At 40.2% G+C, this 25,099-nt stretch overlaps 1 protein-coding gene across 8 annotated transcripts; it reads right to left on the bottom strand.

Annotated features, from left to right (window-relative positions):
- Window positions 1–645: 645 nt before the first annotated feature.
- Window positions 646–25,099, bottom strand: CCDC169 (coiled-coil domain containing 169). 8 transcript variants are annotated; one of them, XR_005028729.2, is made up of 6 exons: window positions 9,784–11,415; window positions 9,007–9,105; window positions 8,738–8,774; window positions 5,978–6,061; window positions 4,215–4,291; window positions 1,065–1,104 (listed from the first exon to the last, which is right to left on the bottom strand). XR_005028729.2 is itself a non-coding variant. In XM_036904977.2 (5 exons), the coding sequence occupies exons 1-5, from the start codon at window positions 25,089–25,091 to the stop codon at window positions 1,008–1,010; spliced, it is 411 nt and encodes a 136-aa protein (XP_036760872.2). In that variant the 5' UTR covers window positions 25,092–25,099; the 3' UTR covers window positions 646–1,007. The 8 variants fall into 8 exon arrangements, 1 of the variants encoding a protein (XP_036760872.2); XM_036904977.2 differs by lacking the exons at window positions 8,738–8,774; window positions 9,784–11,415 and adding an exon at window positions 25,038–25,099 and having other exon boundaries at window positions 646–1,104; XR_008992946.1 differs by lacking the exons at window positions 1,065–1,104; window positions 8,738–8,774 and adding an exon at window positions 11,888–13,153 and having other exon boundaries at window positions 4,214–4,291; window positions 5,670–6,061; window positions 9,784–9,854.

The following is a 25,099-nucleotide window of genomic DNA, read 5'->3' as shown; positions in this document are numbered from 1 at the left end:
TTTGGGTTTGCCAGGACCCTGATTTCATTCGGACACGTCGCAAAACCAGCTCCGCCGGAACGACCAGCACCCCGTCCCCGCCGAGCCCCCGGCGGCTTCCCGGCAGGCGGAGCTGTGCGCTGGGAGCCTGATTTCGAGCACGAGAACGTGCAAAAATACCGTCGTGGTTCTCTGTGATGTCGGTGGGGAGAAAAGGTGCAAAGTCGCTTCTGATAGGATCATTCTGGGATAGTCTTAGAATTAAACGTACAGGTTCTAATCGATATGATCTTTGGCTCTTTATTGCTTTTTGCAACTAATCCGGCACTAAGAGTATCCAGATAAACGTCTGCGAGGCTGAGAGCCCGCTCCCCAACCCTAGGCAAAGGGTAGTCACGCCCAGGCCCTGGGTGACCTCGAACTGAGGCAGTGAGGGGCTTGTCCCAGCCGCGGGGTGCGCAGGCATGCCCCAGGGGGCTGGCTCAGCACGTGCCCCGCTACCAGTGGGCAAGGACGTTGCTGAGACTGACGCGGACTCATTGCTCTTAGATTTGAGGGGGAAATGTCCTTAAGTCCACGCGGGAGGAAATGATCATGCCTGTGTTGGAGGAAGCCACAAAGATAACAAATCTCTTCTGTACATAGAATGTAAGATTCCACACTTCATAAGAATCAACTTAGATATTTTAATAGTTTCCATTCTCCTAAAAGAAAAGGCAAGCTTACTTCACAATTGTAGTGTTACTAACAGAGCAGATCATGGATATGTTGTTAAAAGCAAATGTAATAATGACAACTCAGGGCTTTCTGGGATGTTTTTTAAATCATAAATAAAGCCACTAGATATTTTAGGATTACCTGAGAAAATTACTTTTATACTAAGGAAGAAACTTCTGAAAGAGGAGCAAAGAGAAACTCGGTAGCACTTATCTATTTCATTCCCTGAAAAATGTGTTGACCACTAACTTTATAATTTGAGTATTACAGATGAGAAAAGGAAGAAATGGAAATCTACCCAGTTTCTGTAATCACAGACTGAGTTTTGGTAGATGGTTTGATATTGAACTATTTTTCACTGGTCCTCTCTTGCCATTCATTGTCTTCTGATTAATTGGACTTCTTCCCCTGAAATAAAATAAGTATTAATTATGGTTTTTCAGTTGCTAATGTATACAACAGAAATGTTACACGCTACATAGGGGAATTGCATATTGCACCAAGATCCTCCAGCCCACAGTCCCTCACAAGGAAATCTCTGTGCCTATAGGACAATCTTAGACATATGTTATACTATATTGTCTCATTATGGCTCAAGGGGAAATCATCTGAAGGGTGGATCACCCAAACCCCCAGAAACAGCCCCTGAGGTGGTCTCATGTAGACAGCTCAGTCCAGAGAGGGATGAAATGGACCATTCTGATACTTTCCTCTGGAAATATAAATTAAAGCTAAGAAAATATAGAGAGAGAGGCCATGAAATAGAGCAGTGACAATAAAGGAATAAGGATACATGAGTAAACCGGAGATATGTTACCTAAAATTATGATTAAGTTGAAACTATGATATACCAAGGTGTGTGCTATACAAGAGATAAAGAAGGTGAGGATGGCAGTTGGTAATGAAGAGAAAAGTGATGTAGAGACTGAACTGGTGGTTGATTGTAATACAAATAATAACAGCGATGATTTTATAGCACATGATCTGAGTCAGGGACTGTTCTGAATTTTATGTATTCATTTATTTATTTAATTTATTCCTGTCAACTTTACACAATCCCTATGATGTAGGTACAATTATTAGCCCTGTTAGATAGATAAGAAAAACAAGATTATATAGTTGCTAAGTGGATCTGGAATTTGAATACAGGAAGTCTGACTTCAAAGTCTATGCCTTTAATTACTATTCTACATGGCACACCACTAAAGATCTATGACCTTCTGTAGAGGTCTTTAAATCTTTCTTGAATTTTATTCTAATATCTGTGGGTTGTGATATTGGAATCCCTGTTCTTTGATTTCCATGAGCCATCTTTCCCTTACTGTTTTATGTATCTTTATAAAGCCACTGCCCCACCCTTGAGATAGTAAAAGTCAGCTTTGATTCCCTGCAAGCTGCTTTTTAAATGTATTTTACTCAGGGAGTGATGTCAGCAAAAATGACAGAATAAGGACCTCCAAAAATTCTTTCCTCCATAAAAGTAGTAAGAATATTGGCAAAAATGGTGAGAAGCAACTTTTTCAGAATGCTGGAAATCAACTAAAGGCTTGTAGAAATCCTGGGAATTTATTAAACACACTACACATATACAACTGAAATTCAATAAGAACACTAAGCTTTGTAAAAGTTCCTCTTGCCTTTTCCCAGCTCTGCGGTATCACTGTGAAAACAACTGACAAATAGTCAAATAGTCAAAAGCTGTACACATCCCGAATGTCCATCAGTTGGTTAATGGATAAACAAAAGGTGGCCCATCCAAAACATGGAATAGTATACAGCCACAAAAAGGAACAAAGTATTAATACCTGCTCCTGCATGAATGAAGCTAGAAAACATTATGCTAAGTGACAAAGTCAGACACACAAGGGCACATATACTTTGCCTCCACTTATATGAAATAAAAATAATATACAAATCCATAGAACTGCCCTCCTAAACTACAGTCCAGTGATACATATGGATGTGTGTTAATACATGAATAGAATGAAGAAGTTTTATTTTTATTTTCAAAATATTTCTGCCTCCACTATTTAAGCAAATTTGATCAAGATACATGATATCTTTTTAAAGAAACTGGAACTGGAAGATAAATGTAAAAATAAAAAATAAATACACATGTAGAAAGAATTAGCATGGTAGGCCTCAGGCTGCTATCCTTAGAAAGGCCTGCTTGCAAGGTGGCCCTTTACTGGTGTCTGGGAACTTAGAGGTAAACAGTTCCCTACACTAATATAAAACATTCCTTAAGTGAAAAGAGCGGCTCCCTGTACCTAAACTGTACAAATATCTGAGTATCTGTTTTCCTTCTAGAGTCTAGAATTTTCATATGTGCTAAGCAGGGGGCACTTCCATGACCAGCACCCAATAAAAAACTTGGGCATTAAGCATCTAATCTGTTTCCCTGGAAGATAAAACTTCACATGTTAGCACACATGTCACAACTCATTGCTATTGTCCTAAGTCTGTTTTTTTGTGGCTCCATGGGTGACTTTTAGAAGCTTGTGCCTAGTTTCTCCCAAGTTTTGTCCCATGCCTTTCACCATTGGTGATTTTGCTTTGTATCTTTTCCCTGAAATAAATCTTAACCATGTGCACAAATACATGCTGAGTCCTGTAAGTTGTTCTTGCAAATCAGTAAATAAGGGAGTGGTTTTGTGATACCCAAACACAAAGAGAGATGTAATAGTTTTAAGAGGGAAGTCTTTTTCCAGAATTTAATGTTATAATTACATTATTTTTCCATTGATGATAATGTATTATAATTTAAAGTATTTATGACTACTCAAGAAAGAGTACACTTCTATCCATCTAAATACACATTGGACAAAATGTCGCTATCCCATGAATCTCCACCAAAGAAACTTGCTATATTGTGTACACCTTGAACACCTTATATTTGAAAATAATTCTGATTTATAGCTAATTTATATCTTGGTTTACTTTTTTTTATATTGTTATATTAGAATATATTCCCCTACATGAAATAAGGTTATGTAAGACAAGGATTGCCTGACTGATTCGTCTATACTTTGTTCAAGACCAGAAAAATTGTGTGTAAATATGACCTCCCAAATCCATAAAACATTCCTCTGTTCTTTATTCATCCTAAACTGTTCTTGTTTACATAGGAAGACATAATTTAAACTGTCCTGTCATCTACATTTGTTTCAGTGTCCATATTTCCTCACCAAAAAAGTTAAGGCTGATAATTTACTTTCACTTATAGTGTTGCTAATGGTGTGATTCTAAGCTCTCTTTGGGTTCAGTATTGTTTTAGGTTAAAAAATAAGAATTATTCATGTTGGAGGACAAAAAAAATGTTCCTGGGATCTACAAAAACATATATAAATAGAGAATGGAGAGCACAAACATCTTTATATTCTCTGACCATCTGCTATTTTATATTGTTTCTATAAAATCTAGAAGTTCAACTTCCAAAATGTAATGGACACCTGGTTTGTTAGTATCATTCACATGCAAATATAATTAGTTAGGAAAAAAGATATAGTTAGACTTACATTTTCACTAGATTCTCTTTCATTCTAGGCAGTTGATCCATCTGTTGCCTTTTAGAAACTAGGTATGAGCCAGAGACCTGAAATGCAAACATTTGAGCATTTATCCTTATTTCATGATTGACTTAAGAGATTATAAGGAACAGTCCATTTTCAATGAACTCTTTCATAACCAGGTCTTTCAGTAACATGTATAAGAGAAGCTAAAGAAAAATGGGAAATTTCTGGCCCTCTTCAGTATTATAAGGCCTGTCAAGATTCTGAAAAAACCCTCAATCTCAACCCCAGAGTCCACGCAATTTTAAAAATAGAGAGGAAATTGTGAAAATCATATCATCCATGTAGTATAGATCATTAAAAGTTTTTTAAATGGACACTAAATATAAATTTATGCACTCTGCCATTAAGGTTGATAAAATAATAGAAGCTGCAGGTATGCTGAAATGGAAAGACAAGGTAATATTTTCAATTTTTCCTTTTTTGAAATACCTCCAGGGTACAAAAGTGGAGACTTCTTGTGGGTGGTGTATCTATAATCTGCAATCCAGGAACAGTTGAGGCTGGTGACTGTAGCAACGGCAACTGAAGCCATGAGTACATAAGATTGTGCATTAAGAGCACACACAGAAGAGAGCTGATGACATAAACTTGGGAAAGCAACCTTTAAGGGGCAGGAGAATCACTATAAGCTAGACAAGGTCGTCACTGAAACACTAAGGAGACCCAGGGCAAACATACTGTCGTGGAAGTCAAGACGGGGCTGGCGGGTATACTTTAAAAAGTGAACCTAGTTAACAGTTGTGAAATGCCTCAGAGATGTCTACCAGCAGGGGGCTTGAAGAAGAGTCATTGTATCTTAACCATTAAGAGAGAAATTGTGTCAGAGCCCCCGGTGGGTGAGAAGGAAGCCAGCGAAAGAGGTCATGGAGGGACAGCACAAGGAGGGGCCACACCCACGCTTTCACTAAGTCTGGCTGAGAACAAGAAAGCAAAGGTGGCAGTTTTATGAGAAAGTCAGAGTAAAATGAAAGTTAGTTTGGTTTATTATTTTAGTTTGTTTTATTTTGGTGGGAGAGATGAGCATGTTGTAAACAAAGGATAAGCCACAGCCAAAGGGAGAGACATTAATATAAGGGGAACCAACAATTAAGTCCTGGAAGCAACAGGTAGACTTGGGAAGAAGTTTGGGACCCTTTTTCTTTAAGTCAGGAGGAGGAAGAGGAGTGATGGTTAAAGACAGGAATACGTTTGTAGGTAAAGGGGAAGACAGCTGGATTGCACACATGACGAGCTCTCTTCTCTTTGTGAACCTGTTAGATTATGTATTTGTTAAGAGTGACAACTTTGGACCAGAAGATGTATTGCACTCATTTATTCACTCAGCGAATGTTACTGAACATCTACCATATGCCCCCACTAGACCAGACACTGGGGTCAAAGACAAGTTATGGTTCTTACAGCCTTTTGGGGGAACACCGGAGGGAACAGAGCATACAGCTCACTGCCTGGGAGAGGTTTGCGCGGCACTATGCAAGCATTCAGCAGATGCATGTGATTCAGGCTTTGGGGGCTCCACGTGGAAGAGCAGCCGACTGGGAGCCAAGGAGAGCCTTTCTCAGAAGAGGAGCCCCGGGGCCCGAAGGTACAAAGCAGCGTGACAGACACAGGGGTCCCTGTACTGCTGGGCCGGCTGCAGTGCGGGCTGTGAGCAGGGCCGTGACTGAGAGGCAGGCGCTGCGAGTAGAGGGGACCTCATAAGACCGCACCTTTGCTGAATCCTCACGCACTGCAAAGTCACTGAAGGTTTTCAACAGGACACCACCATAGTATCTTATATCAGAATGACGTTTCTGGCGGCAGAGGAGAAAAATTAGTATGTTGGGGACAGGATTTTAATAGCTATGCTGTTGAGATTATATTTCAAGTCTAGATTTCAATCTGGGGAGCTCTATTTTCAAATGAACAGTGACAAAATACAGTCGTCCAAAAAGGCAACAGAAATAGCTGGGGAGTCTGGAACCTACGGCATGAGGAACGGCTACTATAACTTAGTATTTTAGCTTAGGGAAAATAAAACTATGGGAAGAAAGAATTGCTTATACTTCTTTAAAAAGCTGTCATATAGGAGGAAGAATGTAGAATTGTTCTGAGCTCTTTGAAGGACAGAAATAAAGTCAATGGGTTTTAAGAAGTTTCAAGGAAGGAGAATAAGGAGCATCACACGATGCTTTAATAATTCGAAGAGTTAGAATTGCTAACAATGGAGCAGAATGGGCTCAGGTTCCTTATCTGTAAACTGAAGGGTTACATTCAACACCTCTCGGCTCCGATGTTTAGGGAACTAGGACTTAAGTTCATTATATGTTGCAACAGAAGTAATGGAGTTTATCTGTACACTCTTCAAAAGCAAGGTCCGTACTATACACACACTGTAAATTAGAAGATTCCTGAGAGGCGGAAACTCAGTCACAGTCACAACAGGAAGACAGCAGAAGTGTGAACAGCAGACCCAGCAAACAGCTCAGGTCATTCATCTGCCAGAGGATCAGTCATTTATGTATTCAGCATGGTAAGAACCACAGATCATCCACTGCCCTTTCTGGGCACCAGAGCATCCCCACAGTCAGAACCGTCGTGATGACAAAGATTAACGATTCACTCCGAATGAAAATCCTTATTAACATTTATACTGGGGAACAGGATTAACATCTTCCTGGGAAGCTGTTAAAATAGGCTTTGATTGTATGTTCAGTGATCCTGTATAATCAGAGTAGGAACTATTACACCTAAATGAACTTTTCAGATAAACAAAGGTAGAGGAGGAAGGGTAAGGCAAGTAGGAATTCTGATGCCCCTGCCACAGAAAGAGAGGCTAGGGAGACCAGGGAAGGAAAACAGGAAAATAAGTCACCATTTCCTGGAACTTAGAACCTTTTACGTGCCAGGCATTTCACTCGGCACTTCACATACATATCTATCTCGAAACACTCACAAATCTACTATTATTTCCCTTCCGCAAAGGAGGAAAGAAATTAAGGCCCAAAGAGCTCACACCCCGGTAGGTATAAAGCTGGGATTCCAATTCAAATTTGCAATGACTCCAAATCTATGGTCTTTCATCATTTCATGGCCTCAGAAAGGAAGTAGCATTTTTGCTAGCCGTTGGGGGAAGTGGAGTTGGCATGTTTTATGAAAAGCAGCATATTCCAGGTGGATTCGCTGTCTGAGGAAAGACATGAAGGTGTCTGGGCTGCAGGGGGAGGCCGTGTTCCGGACCAGCTCTCCGGGACCATAAAGCAAAACCAACTGACTGTCCATTTCATGGGTGAGAGGCTACATGGAGTGGCGCCATTTTGTCTCATTTTCCTGCTTAACATTAGTCAGCACTGAAAGCCCACGCCTCCCTTCACCCACTATCGCCCTGGCTTTATCAGCTTCGATCCCCAGTCCTAACGCCCTTCCTCAATCTTTTAATTGATCATCTGGAGACTCCAGATCAGTGATTGGCAGATCACCCTTACATCGGAGCCAGCCTTCCAGGCCCCCCCACCCCGACCCCCACCCTCACCGATCTGTGTCCTGAAGACGCTAAGCCTCTTTCTGGCTCTTCTTCCCTTGACTATCACTGTTTAAATTCTTCAGAGATGTATCCTACTCTGTCTTTTCTCGTATGTTCTCCTTTATGCATTTCATTCATTCTCATGGCTTCATTTACTATCCACATGTTAATAATTTCCAAATCTGTATATCCAATCTCTATCTTTTATTTCTTAGATTCATATATCTCATCACTCTTCAGACACTTCCATTTGCATTTCAAAGACTGAACCCCTTTCCTAGTCTTAAAGCACATACCAAAATAAAGTTAATAAGAATTAAATATTTAAGTGTCAAATATTAAACATACAAGAACGAAAAGAAGATGTGATGAATGTTACGAAACACTGAGATGAAGACAGACTTTTTGAACTATGACATCAGAAGCCACATATAAAAGATAGCTCTGACAAGATCAGGACAAAACTCTGTGATGCCAACATCATAAATAAAACAGGCAAATGAAAAACTACAGAAAATATGTGCAACATCTTTCATAACTTTCCTGTCCTGTCACTTCTCAGTCACACTTTCCTATCCTGTATTTATAAGTGCACCCTTCTTAGCAGTAGCAATGCTGTATCTATCTTGGACCTCACCATGCATAATTGTGAAAGAAAATGCCTTGAATTTCATGATAGCAAAGGGATATCTGATTATCTGTTCGAATTCCAGCAATTGCTGATCAAATTAAAAGTATATCTAAGGGGGAAATACTCAAAATATTCTCTTGATTTTGGGTTTAACTTTTTATAAAAGTTATATTTATTTTCCTTTTCACCCTGCATTTTGAGAAACTTGGTATATTTTCTCCCATCATTCCAACATCTGATTGTCTACCAAAGTAAACTATCAAAAACTTAGAAAAGTGAAAAACATAATTTACTGTTAGAGGATACACTTAGAATTTGGAAGTAAAAACGTGTTACCTGAGACATTTCCGCTAGGTGTGCACAGCGCTCACTGCTGGTGCCCCGGTGCGCCTACAGGAAAGATACAAAAGTAAAGATTCCAACATCAGCAAATATTTACAATACAGGCGAGACTATCACCAAGTTACGTCTATGCTGTTTTTTTAAAGTCGTGTAGGAAATTGTTTTCTAAGTATTTTGTGGTCATTATATAGTGGGTCTGTAGAGAGCACACTAAAAATCGTGGCAGTTTCAAGGGAATTTCTTTGTGTAGAATAAAAACAAACCTTCAACTCTTGTTCTTGTCTCCGTGTGTTGCCTTTCACTTGACTTTCAAGGCTCCTTTTTTCTTTTTCTAGCTGTTTAAGTAACATAGTCAAGGATTCCTGAAAGTATAAACAGTAAATTTTTACACATTTACATTCTAAACAACAGTAAGAAGTGACTATCAGTTTCTTCACTGGCAAGTGCCTTCTGCCCCATAACTTTCTGTGATTTCAAAATTCTATAAAATGCACCTTTTAAGTAATAATAATCATCATCATCATCACAATAAATTGAACACTAACATGCCATGTACTGTGCTAAGTGCTTTCTGCAGATGATTTCATTTAATCCTTGTTACAATCATGGAGAAGCTAATATGCTTATTTTCCCTTCACTGTTGAGAAAATTGCATCTGATAGAGTTGAGTAACTGGCCCAAAGACACACAGATAATAAACAGTAGCTCTGGAATTAGAACTTAGGTAATTTGACTCCAAAGGCCACACATGCTGAACAATTACTACATATGTATTCATACAGTTGCTACCTGTGCAACAAAAGAAGAATGGTGAAACACGCAGTAAGTTTGATGACCAGAACTGTGAGAATACTGCACGGCAGGACCGTTCTGGAATTGAGACCTCAGCCCAGAGGACCCCTCATTACAAAATGCAGGAGCTGAGGAGATTAGCCACGTGCCAGGGCAACAATGCACTACCCCGGTTTGGTGTAAATTTTTCATCATTAAACTAATAACTGATCATTTTCAGTAACTGCAGTTATTTCTCATATTCTTACCCATTAAGGTTAAAAAATCTCCAAGTCGAGTTCTATACAAATCTTGCTGGTCATGATGTAGGTCGCGGAATCTATTAAAAGAAACACTCAAAGAAAATGGAAGGGAGCTGATTTAAATCTCCACAAAGCAAAACTGCAAGAAATTTTAGAGTTCATTCCCTCCTCTTGACAATCCTCTAAAAACTTCAGTTCTTCTCTGAGATTCTTGTTAGTAATTATTAGAATATTAAAATTTGTATTAATAGGATAATTAGGTCAGCTGCAACTGTGCAAGCTCAGGTCTCTAAAAATAACACTAGCGTCAAAGCAAATCCCTTGAAGTGGCAATTCTTCACTATGGATATTTAATTAACACTCCTGCTGAAACACAACTGGGCAATACTTCTCAGGCAGGCATTGCTTGTCTTCAAATACTGTGCACTAGCTTTATAAACGGCCTTAGGTCCCCATCCCCCAAGCACAAACTTGCTCCAGAAGAAAATCAACGAAAGCCCTACAAATGTAAAAGGCTAAACCAAGTTCCTTTATAGAAAATTAAGCCCTTACGAAATAGACCTCTGCTCAGGTATAAAGGGCTTTTGAAGGGATAGTCAGAGAGTGACAGAGCAGCTCAGAATTTCGCTGCATAGACCCTTGCTCAGAGGGGTCCAAGCTCAGGTTGCCATAGCAACAGGGTTCAATTAGATCATTGGTTAAATATTATCTTTGAAGATGTAAAAGAGTATCTAACCCTCTTTAATATTGTTTCAATGGGAAAATGCACTCTAAGTTCTAAAAGAAATGAGCTTACAAATAAACTACCAGAATACAATTATTTTTGTAGTTAAGATGACCTGAGATATGAGCCAAAACTCTAGAAGCTCATACAAGAGATGTACATAGGAAAGAGGTAAAAGTCAAGTCAATACGTGATTAAATGCCAAAACGTGAAACGTAGACAATAAATGCTTTGCAAGTTTTTAAAAGAAGATGATCGTGTGCGGGAGTGTTCAGGGGCCCCGAAATGGGAAGGATTTTGATGGGCAAAAAAAGAGATTTAAAAAAAAAAAAAGAGGGAGATAGGGAAGCTATGTTGATCATAGACCTGAGTCAGAAATGATTATTTAGTGGTAATGACAGAGCTGAAGCAAAACATTTGAGGAAAAAATAAGCGGAAAGGTAACTAGGGAAGGACCTGGTTATGGAAGACTTAGAATAGAGGCTTAACTGCTGGAGCCATAAGCTGTTAAAAAAGTGATGTGATGAAAGCAGGGCTTAGGAATATTAATCAAGTGGCAGTTTCTATGACAGAAAGATGTTTTCTTGTATTTGTTGGTATTGATTTGTAGTCCTAACCCTTGAGGCTTAAACTTGTTAAATATGCTTTGTGTTAGACTATATCTTAACTGCTTTTCCCACCCTAACTAGATTCTTCATCTTATCACCTAATTTTACAATTCATTAATTGATTCAAAAAGTATGCATCTAGCCCCTCCTATGTGCCAGGAATTGCGCTAGGGATGCCACAGTGACAATTACAAAACCAGTCCCTGTGCTCAAGAAACTGAGTGTCTGATATGGTTTATGTTGGTGAATGTTACATATAAACTTGAGAAGAATCTGTATTTTGCTGCTGTTTGCTAGAATAGTCTATAAATGTCAAAAGATTGAGTTGATTAATAGTACTCTTCAGGTCAACTATATCTTTACTGATTTTTCTGCCTTTTTGGTCTATCAATTACTGATGGGGGAGGAAGGTGTTAAAATCTCAAACTTTAAATAATGTATTTGCCTATTTTTCCTCCAGTAGTTCACCAAAACTATTTCAGTGTTCCTACCAGCTTATGTTTCTAGCAGCTTCTCTTTCAGAAAAAAAAATATTAGTAATTGGATTTGTCTGTTTCTAAAGATTTCAAGGTTGGAGTTTGGCCTGCACAGTCAGCTCTTGAGTGGGTCGAGAAGAGTCATTGATCCCCAGGTTATCAACCTTTTTCTCATTGTAATCACAGGACCGATGGCTTCCAAGCACTATACATACTGGAGCTGAAACCAGGAGTCACCAAGTGTTCTTGAACTTTCCCAATTGGAAGGAAAGAATGCATTCACCAAATCAGTGGATGCATACCAGATACCTGAATATTAGTCTGCTCTAGTAGTGATACAACATCTGCAGCCTGGAAAAAACACACTCAAGCTGTAGCTAAATTGAAGTCTCCATGAGAAATTAACCTAAAAATATTACATAAACACAAAAATTAATTCTCCTAATGTCATAGAAGAGCTATTATGTTTCAGTTTTGACATTAGTCAGTTCTTGGCATTCCAAGCTGTATCCTATGTTCATGTCTTAATTTGCTTGTAAAAGGTTATTTTCTAACAGTAGTTTGAAACAACAGGGTAAAAGTAAGAAATTTCAGGTTACTGCTTGCCTAGCTAAAATCGCATATACTTAGGTTTTCCTTTTTAAGTCCCTCCCTCTATCCCAAGTAGAAAGGAAGCTCTATTAGCCACCTATTTTTTAAAACAATGGTAATTGCTAAAGAACACACAGAAACTACAAGCAAAAAAAAAAAAAAAATCACTCTATTGAATGCTTACAGGAGAAAAACATGAGACTCCAATTAATCACAGCTCCTAGATAGGGAGCACTTTTCAATGGAGGCCACTGCAACAATAAATCAACACAGCACCCTGCAAGCCTAATGCCAAGTGCCCCCTTGTGGGCAATATTGTTATTAGATGTATGTATAAAATCTGTTCCCTTCTCTGAGTTGAAGCTGCACCTGTCTCTAAATTAACTATTCTGGTCTTTGGAGAGAACACAAATCTGGTGATGGCTTTGGCAGAATACCTCAGGAGGCAGTCTCACATTGGCTCTATAGATCCACTTCTTGCTTTGTTTATATCACATTCTTGAGAATCCAAGACCCCTTCAGGAACCCTTTCACTATATGGCTGATACATCATTTTAACCACATGTGTATTATGGATGGCAACAGTACTCTAGGGTCCTTATTTTTAACTCTGGTTATCAGGTTCTAAAATGTATTCTCATGACTTAAAAAAACAAAATTTCTAAGAATGTTCTGAAGATAGAAATAAATGACCAGAGTGAGCCAGTGAGAACGTGACTGATGGGATGCTGAAGTGTGTTAATGGTTCCCAGGAAAATCCAGACATTTTGGATGTTTGTCCAGGACCCCATGAAGCAGTATAATTAAAAGGAGAATCTGAATCACAATAAAGGAAATCACAGTCAGGAAAAAAGAATGGAGCATCAGGATGAACAAAAGAATAGGACAGTGAGTAAAGAGGTCAGAAGTCAGCATGTGGGACACAAATGGACCAGAACAGAGAATGAGGAGAGAAGGATCGTGCTTCTTTGAAGGGCCAAGTGCGTGATAAAGAGACTAGCCCAAGGTTTATTGCAGCACTATTTACAATAGCCAAGAAATGGAAGCAACCTAAGTGTCCATCAGTAGATGAATGGATAAAGAAGAGATGATATATATACACAATGGAATATTATTCAGCCATAAGAAGGAAACAAATCCTACCATTTGCAACAACATGGATGGAGCTAGAGGGTATTATGCTCAGTGAAATAAGCCAAGCAGAGAAAGACAAGTACCAAATGATTTCACTCATCTGTGGAGTATAAGAATAAAGAAATACTGAAGGAACAAAACAGCAGCAGACTCACAGACTCCAAGAAGGGACTAGAGGTTACCAAAGGGGAGGGGTGTGGGAAGGAAGGAGAAGGGGATTAAGGGATATTATGATTAGCACACATAATATAGGGGGGTCCCAGGGAAGGCAGTATAGCACGGAGAAGACAAGTAGTGACTCTATAGCATCTTACTATGCTCATGGACAGTGACTATAATGGGGTGTGGGGGGGACTTGATAATATGGGTGAATGCTGTAACCACAATGTTGCTTATGTGAAACCTTGATAAGACTGTATATCAATGATAACTTAATAAAAAATAGAAAAGAGAGAGAAACTAGCCCAGTTGTCTAGAACTTTGTAAGACTGAAAACCATCTCTTCCTTCAAGCCTCTTTGGCTAAGCAGGGCCAGGAGAAGAGTTTTCTGGTTTGTCCTCAGGAAAGCTGCTGGTGTTCAGGATTGTTTGGTGTTGTGTGTGGGAAGACCCCCCTCCCACATACTGAAACACACTGGAGTCAGGTCCAGAAACCCAGATGGAGCTGTACTACTATTACTGCTGTGTATAATATTGTTATTGTTATGTATGTAGGAAAACACACCCTTGCCAATTGTGATACTAAATGCTAAGCCAGTTCCGTAAGTTTAGTTTTTAACAAATTAAACATTTCTTAAAATGCTACTAAGATTATATTCATAAGAATGTATTCAAGGGTTGAGATTCAGCACACTGGCTTCCTATGAATTGATTTTCTACAAATCGACCAAGAGTCCTCCAGACACTAAATATTTTCCTAAATGACCTCTGTTTCTATGCCTTCTCCCTCATGTCTCAATCAGCAGACAGCCTTGTTGCCTTTGAAAGCGGGCTCTCCTGTGCCATGCCCATCTGACAGAGTGTGCCCTGCTGAAAGGCTTCCTGGGGAGTCCGAGCTGTGTGTGTGTGACGGAAAACAAAGGGGTGGGCACTGATGAGGAGAAGGACACGGAAATGGAGGTGCCGTGGTCTGAATGCTGTGCCTCCTCCACACTGATACACTGAAATCCTAATGCCCCGGGTGATGATAGACAGTATTGATTGGTTGGGCCCTTGGGAGTGCTCAGCCTTAAAGGTGGAGCCATCGTGAATAGAATTAATGCTCTTACAAAAAAGGCCCCACAGCACTCCACAGCCCCTTCCACCGTGTGAGGACGCAACAGCAGGCATCACCTAGGAACCAGAAAGCCCGCTGTTACCAACCACTCTTATCTGCTAGCGTCTTGATCCTGTCTCCTGAACTGTGAAAAATCAGTGTCTATTGTTTATAAGCCACCAAGTCTGTGGCATTTTTACAATAGCAACCCAAACAGACTAAGATAAGGGGTCATCAATTTTATGACTCTGAATGAATCAAGGAAGAGGACACCCACTTTGCAACGGAGTTGACCACAGCCGTGTGGCGGAACCTGTTGGTAAAGACTTTGTAGTAACTCTTGTCGCAGAGAGGCTGTCTTGTACACCTTTCTCTGATGGATATAGATCCCCTAATCTGTTTTATTTTCAAATTATGCTTTGCAGTTGAACCTATTGAGATGCTTGCTAAAACATTCAAATGTCCAGACCTTACCCCAGACCTACCTACTGAGAATCTCGGGGGGTAAGCAGAATGGAGCTTTAAATAAATTATCCATCTGATTCTTATCGGATTTGAAAAGGAGAGAACCACAGCTCTGTGTATCAACTGGCAACCAAATGGTACGGGCAGCGGGAAGTGGGGGGCCGTCACCTTTCCTGTTACGGCACAGCAGCACAGGCGCTAAGCTTGCGGGGGCCTAAATCAGCTAATCTGGGGAAGAAGACATGACCGCCATATGCCAGCAGGGACAGAAGTGCTGGAGGCCATAAGGTTCTGACAAAAGCTCAACTGACTCCTTGCCTCACATTCTAAATGGAGATTACTGAACACATCTTGAGGGCCAAGTCAAACCTGAAAAATAGCTTCTGCGCATCAGAGACCACATGGCCTAATTATCCTTAACTTTTCTTTATTTGGAATGCTTAAAAGAGATTCTAGTCATCCAGTGAATGGCTACAGATCCTAGCTGGAAACACCTGGAAATTCTTGGAGGGAACATTAGACAGGCACTAGATTCTTTTTCTGGTGGACACAGACAGGAGGGGCTAGAAAAGGTATGCCCTGCTCGCCCAAGGGAAGTAAAGGTTCTGGGCTTTTTATTAGAAGTACTAAATCCCCACTGAGGACCCTGCTTTCTGGACAAGCACTAAGGACCACTAAATTACACTGTAGTTTTAAGAAGGCACTAGAAGACTCATAAATTATATGAGTGGAGTTTAATAAGTGAAAACAGATTGCACATCTTTGGGCCTTACCCCCGGCCTCCTTCCTCCCAAACAGATCAAGGTTAATTTCACAGCAGACTTGTTTTAATGAAATGTTTCTTCTCCTGCATCAAGGGGAGGGAGGGAGGGAATCCTGCTTACATGTCAGGCACTAGGAAATTTACTTTGTGCATCTCTAACAACCTTCGCCACAACCTTGCAAGAGAGCTTAATTAACTCCATTTTACAGATGAGGAAGTTAAGCATCAGTCAGAACCAGGAGAGTCTAATTCCAAAAGCCATGCTTCTAAGTAAAATAGGTTACACTCACTCCATTTCCCCCCTCCTACTTTCCCACTACACCACATTTTCCCCCAGTACCCTATCTTCTAATTGGTACTTCCTTCTTCCTTACTTTCTTCACCTTTGAATAATTTGCCCAAACTCTAGACCATGTGCTTTTTCCTACCCTGCACCAGGGGTTCCTCAGGGGACATTTTTCCGCTGAGCATCCGCAGAACCTCTCCTGCCTCGGCTTCTGGGGGCCACTCTTTTCCATGTCTTCCCCTCACTCTTTCTCAGTATTTTTCCTTCTTAGTTTTCTTTACTGAATCGCTTCCTCAGCTAACACCTCAAACATTAGTATTTCCCAGGGTTCCACCCTCAATCCTATTTTTCAGACTATGTATTTTTTTTCTGAACAATCTCTTACACTTTCATAACTTCAAGTGACACTGATGGCTATGATCTCTCTGGAAAGACAACTTCCCATAGCCTAAAACGATTTCCAGTTGCTTACTGACCACTGCCATCTGTGTAATACACACAAAACTAACATCATTTCCTAACACCCCAGCTCATTCTGAAGCCTACAGTCCTGTTGATTACAATCCACAATGTGAGTCAAGCTTGAACCCAGTCTCCTCAGAAAATCGCATTCCCACATATCTCCTCAATCTGTCACATCTGTCACATCTGTTCCATCCCAAATTCTACTGCCCAAGCTAAAAAGTCCTCTGCCCTCACCCACACTGCCACAATAGCACCCTAACTGCTTTCCCTGCCTCAAGTCTCACCTAAAGGATCCTTTCTCCATGGGGGGACAGCTTTTAAACTCTATAAAATACTTCTATAGCTTCCCATCATATACAAAAAGTTCATACTCCTAACTTGAACACGAAATTCTTTATTGCCTAGGCCCTACACATATTTCCTGTCTTAACCCTCCATAAACTCTCTTATCTATTCCAGACCTACTCAGTTAACTGTAGACCTGCGGCATCTTTAAATAGATCGATCCAGAGGGATCTTATAACTATTTGAAAATTTGAAAATGTGTGTATCTCACAATCAAAAAATTCCACTCTAAGTTTATGTACACTAAAGCAGTGGTTCTCAAACTTTGGTATGTACATGAACTACCTGGTGAATAAAGAACACAGTGGTGGCAGGCTGGTTAAAGGACAGGCTGGCCTTTGTAGTTTTATGAAATTCCCGAGGTGACTGTTACCTACCAAAGTTTGAGGACCACCGCCTAAAGCGAGGGCCAGCACACTACAGCCTGAAGGCCACGTTCTGCTGCAGCCTGTTTTTATAAACCAAGGTTTGTTACACTACAGCCCCATCTACTCACTTGGGTATTCATTCTCTGTGGCTCTTTCTGCACTACAACAGCAGAGCTGAATAGCTGCAGCAGAGATCACGCAACCCGCAAAGGCAAAAATATTCACTAGCCCTCTACAGAAAAGTTAGCCAGCTCTAGAGGAGCACTGCCAGGACTCCTGTTGCTCCCTGGCAATGTTTGTAATAGTGAGATTTTGAACAATCTTCAATATACATTTACAAGGGAACAAATAAATAAATTAATATATATAGATACATATAATGGAATACAATACAGCAGATAAAATCTATTAGATCTTTATGTATTAAAGTGGATATAATAAAAAAATAGAAGAATGATATGTACAAAAGTATATTTTATATGCATTTTTAGACACAATATAGGAAAAAAGACATTTAAAGATAAATTGGAATGTCAGTACACCGAATCCATGATAACACTTGCCTGTAAAGAGGAAGGAAAGGGAAGCAGACCGGGAGAGGACGGACCAAAAACAACCTCAACTCTACAAATTGTTTATATGAAAACATTTGAAGTCAAAAAGTGACAAAAATCTGAAGATTTGCTAATATGAGAACAGTTTGTTTGCCAAATTATCCTCTGTGGGTATTGTTTTATTCAAAATGAAAACCTGAAATATTCTAAAATATTCAACTGCAGGCAAAAGTAAGTGGACATTAATAATCCAGTGCAATGGTATATAGCCCTCAAAAATGTATATGAAAAAAACATAAGAAAATGATTTAACTGTCCGTGATTAGTACAGGATGCAAAGTTGACCATGAAATAAGGTTAAAATTATATTTTTAAAAGGGGGCTTTTTTTGTTCCTTTTATGGGGACTGATTTATTTATCAAATTGTTCTTAATCGATATATATGCAAAACAAAAATTACTAAAAAAAAGAAGCCAACAGTAGGTATGTTTGACCTTATAACAATTTTTCTTTGTCTTTTATTTTCCAAATCGTATTAAGTGAATCCATGCTACTTTAAAGTGAAATAGTATTTATTCATTTTAAATGACCTCGTGCGGTAGGTAGAGCTAACTGCATGCCAAATATCCATTCTGCCCTTCTTCCTACTATGCTCAATAAAACACTAAAATTCCCAGGCTTTCCTGAAGCTACGAGGCAGTTCTAACCGATGAGATGTAAAGGGAGACTTCTGGGCGCAGCATGTTGGAAGGCACTTTGAAAGGAATCAGACTTGACTGACCATCACCGCTGTCCTTTTCTTTTCACCTACTTCTTTCTTTAAAGAGAATGGGAAACGGGTGAGAAGGTGAATCTAGGCATCTTCTGAGCGTGGGGACAAAAGTTGCTCATTACAGGACAGCAGAACAGCAAAGTCAGGAGTCTGCAGGAGCCGCTGCGCCAACCCCAGGGGTGTGCCTCCGACACTTCCTGTTACATGGGGAAACACAACAAAATACTTCAGCGTTTAAGCCTTTCTCTTGCATGCAGCTCAGTGACCCTTTACTGACGCAGCTTGCCAAAACTACATTTTAACAAGTTATATGGCTGAAAGACACTTTAAAGATGATCTAATCTATAACACCTTCAGATAAGAAAAATGATCGTCGGAAAGGTTGTGGGCTCGAAGCTAGTCTGTATCAGAACAAGGACTAGAACTCTGCTCTCATTTAAGGGAACACTTGTTCTAAAATATTAAAATTAAATCCACTTTAATCCAGCTTGAAAATAACTTATTTAACATTTCACATTTCTTTTTCAAATGATAATATTTACAAAAACTACACATATACTGGCCAAAACCTAGCAATTCACCTCTTTGTTGCCCAGAAGCAAACCTTCAATTTGAAGTTAGTCAGAATTAGTACTCATACTAACCGACATCAGTTTCCTAAGTATGTCTGTATAGATTAGCCTAAACATTAACAGTCTTTAAGGATAAAGAATCAGTACATTTATGAATAGTGCTTGAATTCATACTCTACCCCCCAAAACCAAATAATTGAAGCCCTTTTCTCTGATTACCAACCTAATAGAAACCAAAAACATTTCCTTTACACAAATAGTATATGTCTGAATTTCACAAATAGTTTTTATATGAAGGATGGAATTTGTATACTATCTTTTGTCATCTTTGGTCCTTGAATATGGATATAGGGTTCTTGGCTGCCAGTGGTTTTGCTGGGTAGTTCCAATACCAACTCCTTGGCGAGATTCCTAATTGCTATTGTTCAGACAACCCCTCCAAGATCCCACTGTGCAAGAAAACCCAAATACTCATGCAGGTCATCTGCCCAGAGAATGCAGAGGGCCAGTTCCTTAAAAGCCTGAACTTTCATTATCTTTCCTGTCTGCTTGGTATGTGGCTCCACTTCTGGTTCTTCCAACTGCTTGTTACTATTCAGTTACTGAAGATCTAAACCTGATCTAAGGCGTAAGGGTGTTTCTGGGTTGAAAAGAACAGAGAGATGTGCAAAAAGCTTCTTTCTTCCTGGATTCATTATTGACAATAATACAAGATCTAAACAGATCTAAACTTGTCAGAGAACCACATGTTCCTCAAGAATAACACAAACTCATGAAGGGAAGTAAATGCATTTTTTGCCATCGTGTTTCAGTCTGAGGTAGCAGTTAGGAATCCGAGCACCTGCTTCCTAGATACACCATGAGTATCCTTCCATGTCGCAATGGCATTTATTGCTACTGTCCATAAGGTGAGGGATACCCAATTTCTTGAGCGAGGACTGGCCATAGGTTCTAAAGAAACAGACAGAATATTTTATATCCTGTAGGTAGGATTTTATATTTTATATTCTATAGGTCGTGTTAAAAAATTCTATCTACAGTGAAGAAACACCAAGCTTAAACTAGCCCTTGCAGCAATTTCCAAATACCACAAGATGGGGATATGACTCCATGGCCAAGGAAAAATACATTGCCATTATTCCAATTTAAAAAAAAAAGCAAAACAGTTATTTTCCTGACGCTCCAAGACATAGAAACAAGGTTATTTCTGGGTTGGAAATGAGAGAGAAGTGTGCAAAAAAGATATTTCTCCCTTGATTCATTATTAACAAAAATACAAGATTTTTCTGTATCTTTCACTAAAGGTTTACAGTTATTCAAAGAGCAATCCCCATAGATGTTCTGGTCCTCAGGACCTCTGTGGACATAGCAGTCAGTTTAGTGTTTTACCTACACCTATTAAAACACACGTTATTTCTCATAAGCAGTGTGGAAGGGCTGTTGGCATAGCCTGGTGTAGTTAAGTGGGCACAGGATTTTTTAGAGAGACTCTCCCTTCTGACTCTGGTTCTGAGCAAATCAATTAACCTCTTTAAGCTTAGTGTCACATGTATGAGAAGGAATAATATTAAAATAAACTGTCTCACAGGGTTGTTGTGAGACTGAAATAATGTGCATGAAATAAATTTGTGTACTATATACATTTAATTGAGGACAAGTTATTATTATTAATGCAATGTTAAGTCCTGCCTATTTAGCTGAGTATTGCCTTTTTATTTTCATTATAGAGTCCTTGATTTTTTACAAGATTTTCATATTTTTCTGAGGTTTCTTGAAATACAAACTCAGCAAGTATTCTGAGGAAAAGACTATTTCTATCTGGTCCCAGCATAAATCATGATTTTTAAAGGATAAATATTTGAATGAATGAAAAACAAATGAATGTGCTTTGTAAAATATAAAACATACAAATGTAAGTAATTTATCAGGGATTAAAATGAACTCTCAAAAAGAAAAAAGACGTTACTAAGGCAACCAAAAGCAAAGGCAGGCGGGTGAGCCCAGTGAGGTTTCACATTACAGGGTAATTTTATGGGTTTTCTGCTGTTGGAGTTTATACAGATTATATTTCTGCGTGTGTGTGCATAAATGTGAATGTATCTGTACGTGTGTGTATGGGTATTTCAGAGGAACTAGAATGGAAATGTTTTTAGATAGGTATGATATGCATTTCTATATTAAATAAGGTTGGAATAGACACACTCAGGTTTCCACCCAGCCTGACTACTGAGTTGTTTTTCTTCCACTTTGTGCCTGCAACAGAATGCCTGCCCAGCTTCCCAAGGGGGAGACTAAGCTGAAGTCCTTGTTACAGGGTTCCTTACATCCTTGGGCTCATCTCTGCTGAACAAAATATTTTATTTCACTTGCCATGGTCTTTCCTTTATTTTTCCAGTTCCGTAACATGGAGTTTTCTGCGTTGCTCCAGTAAAGGGTCACCCATACCACAGCAGTGAGTTCAGATCTTGCGCGGACAGCTGGCATTACTCTGCCCCCTGCTTTCAGGCTATACAGGGCAGCAAAGTGAATGGGGCAGTCACAAAAGCACCATCACTAGTTAATATTAAGGAAGGGGTGTTTCTGCCCTTCACCTCAGGCTTTAGCTTCGGCCCACTAAGAACCTTCTTACCTACCATTTTACCTTCTCTCTTTACACACATACCAGCTCCTCCCCAGGAGAAGACTTCCTGATAGTATGACTGGTTGGGCTCACATCTTACTGGTGGGCTTAGTCATTGCACTGCGTGTGTACCTGTGGGCGTGGTCTGCTTTGTCTGATCTACCTCAACTAGACAGACGAGGCAACTCCAGCTAGCCTTGCCAATGCCCACTGGGGTCTGCACCCACAGCCAACTGTGTGCCCAAGACACAGGTATGGGGACACAGGGAGCAACGGTCACCTTAGGACAAAGAAGTGTTCCCGACTCAGGCTTCAACAGAGCAGTGGGTACTTATGAAATGTAGCATCTCTCATATGGCTACTAAAACTGTTCATGGCTTCCCCATAGAAGCACAGAGAAGTCTAACGGGGTTTGAGAACCGAAGCCCACCCCCATAACCCTAGCGGACTCCTTCTCTCCTTCAGCACTCAGTTCGAGGACTGCCTCTTTTGGAAAGGCTGCCTTTATGCCCTGACACAAGCTGTGATAGGTTCCCCGTGCGTGAGCTTCCCTTTCTCCTCGTGCAGGACTTGTATCACTGCTCAAACTCCTATTTTAGTTTGACGCTGTCTCCCGCTAGTCAGTGAACCTCTTTAGAACAGGAAAAAGAAAGGTCTTCCATTTGAAGCATTGATATATGGCAGAGTCCCAATCAATATTTGTGGAATGAATAAATGTCTTACATGCATTATACATTTTAAGGGTATGTGACAGTATGTATGTGTGTGTGATGTATGGGTATGTGTACAACACCTGCCCCCTCCTCATTTTTCCAACACAAATAGCCAAAACTTGGATAGGAATTTTAAGTTATATCCCAATCCAGAATTAAGATATGAAGGGTATTTGCATGAGTTAAACAGAAAATCTATTATATTTTATTATCTACTAAGGAAATGATGTATTGATGTCATGTAACAAAGGTTTTGCTAATTGATGAACATTTTGAACTTGTAAGTAGATGAAAAGTTATACAGCAACATGGTTGACACTCTGAAATACCAGTTTTAAAAGACTCGATAATAAATTATTACTAATGCTGCCAAAAAGCAATTCTGAAATCTTGGTACTATTATTCAAGATATATAATGTAATGCACTATAGGTACCTTGGTAAAATGAACAATAATTATACAAGAGTCACATACAAAAATATTTACTAATATACCTTCATCATCAGCATTGAGTTTGGCTTCCAGTTCCTCTATCTTGGGTCTTATTTCAAGCATTGAGAGTTGTACTATATCCCTATTATTAAAAACATTTTGTTAATCATAACTCAACTAAAAATTAACATGAAAAGACTAATACACAGTAACCCTCCCCTACTTCAGGGACAATTTATTATGAAACATCACTTATTGAAGGCATGATTGAGAATCAGGAATCAGGCAAATGAAGGTTTCTGTCTATCCAGTCCTGAAAGGACACTGATATGCACTGAAGCTCAAAGCTCCCCAGGTGACCACCAGAAGTCCTTTACTCTTAACTTAAATATGATCCCAAGAAATTGCTTCTCTGGCTTCTCAAAGCCCAGCAAAGGAGCTTCAAATTATTTTAAAAAGGAATAGCTAGGGCAACAGGAAACAACTGGCAACCTGGAACAAAGAGGAAAAACGAAACACTAATAACACACACGCACACAAACAGCATTCCAGAGGTTCTATTTAGGACATCAGTAAATAGCACATTAGTTACCAGAGTGAGATGCCAGAACCATTCGCTCAATACTTAACTTTTGAACGCCTATTATGTTCAAGGCATCGTGCTAAGCGCTGAAGACACTACAGTGAACACGTGAACAGAACAGCAGCTGTACCAGTGGCTAACTTCCGCTGAAAGCGTATTACAAGGCAAGGCAAAAAGGACTTTCCAAACACCTCACTCAATCCTGGCAACCGCATGAGGTATGAGAGAACGACTGTACACTGTGAAAAACTGACACGACTGAAGCCGCCTGAAAATGGAGAGGCCATTGGAGGAAGACCTCCTTACGCACCTTTGTGTGAACTGGACCAAACCTTTGGACTGGGTCAGAAGCCACAGTGATTTTACAAGCAATGGTCCTTAAAGGTCAACAGGACAAGGGGCATCCCGACCATCATCATAAGACCATTCTTTGGTCGTGGACTTTCTGGAGACAGGACAGTTGACTTACAAATGCCAGCCAGTTTCACTGGTTAACAACAGTAGCTATTACTGTGTAACCTAAACAGCCCAATACCAAAACAATTTTTTCTTTGCTTCGACTAATGTAACTGTCCACCCCCCACCTTCCCTTTCCTCATAAAAACCCCTTGCTTTCACCCTACAAGCAGAACACTATTTGGATATCTGCCTGCATCTCTGCTTCCCAAATTGCAATTCTTTGATCCCAGATAAACACTCCTTTGCTTCTCCCTGGGGCTCTTATTTTCAGGTTGACAACAATAACCGTAGAAGTGAGAAAACTGAGGCTTAAACAGGTTCATTAACTTGCCCCAAATCATGTAGTCGCTGAGGGGTAAGAGTATCACTGAGAGTGGTAAGAGTGATGAGTTACTGAGTGCTAAGATTCGAATTAATGCAGGATTCCTCGGAAGTCCTTACTCTTAGACTCTTACTGCCTCGGGGAATATAGAGCCTGTCCCCAGAGAGCTTAGAGTTTAGTCCCGACCAAGATACAGCCAAGCAATTAAAATAGCGCGGGTGGAGTTCAAACAGAGGAAAGCACAGGAGCCACAGGGACACACAGCAGAACTAACTTCCGTGGGGCCTGCGGTGGGGCTGGGGTAGCTTTAAAAAGTTACTTAAAATCTAACACGAAGTACTAACACTGAGTATTTTTAAAAGTACATAGGAGGGTCATCGTTTTTACAAAATGTCACTGTGAAGTTCTCAAGACCTGCCTACTTATGATACTAAACGCTTAGTTAATCAAAGGGGTGGTCTTCCCCATGGAACACCGTTCGTACGTCGCCAGGCTGCCGCAGTGCTCCCTGCCGGCGCCACGCCGGCCTGGAACGGGGGGCGCCCGCAGGAGGCGCCCGGGTGGCGGGCCCCCTACACCCGGCGCGGGAGCCCGTGCGCCGCCCGCAACTCATTTCCTGTGCATTTCTTCCAGGAACCCCAGTTTACGGCGTTCGGTGCTCAGGCCGTCGAAGCTGTCGCCTTTTCCTTCCTCCATAGTGTCAGACTGAGACCCCCAACACACCCCGCGCCTCGCACGGCTTACAACTCAAGACCTGACGGCCACCCCGAACCTGGGGAAGAGCAGCGCCACCAGGAGGAGTCGCCATGGCGGACT

Source organism: Manis pentadactyla, chromosome 2 (assembly GCF_030020395.1).
Source record: "Manis pentadactyla isolate mManPen7 chromosome 2, mManPen7.hap1, whole genome shotgun sequence".
NCBI classification, from domain to species: domain Eukaryota; kingdom Metazoa; phylum Chordata; class Mammalia; order Pholidota; family Manidae; genus Manis; species Manis pentadactyla.
This window is presented reverse-complemented; position numbering and strand designations above follow the sequence as displayed.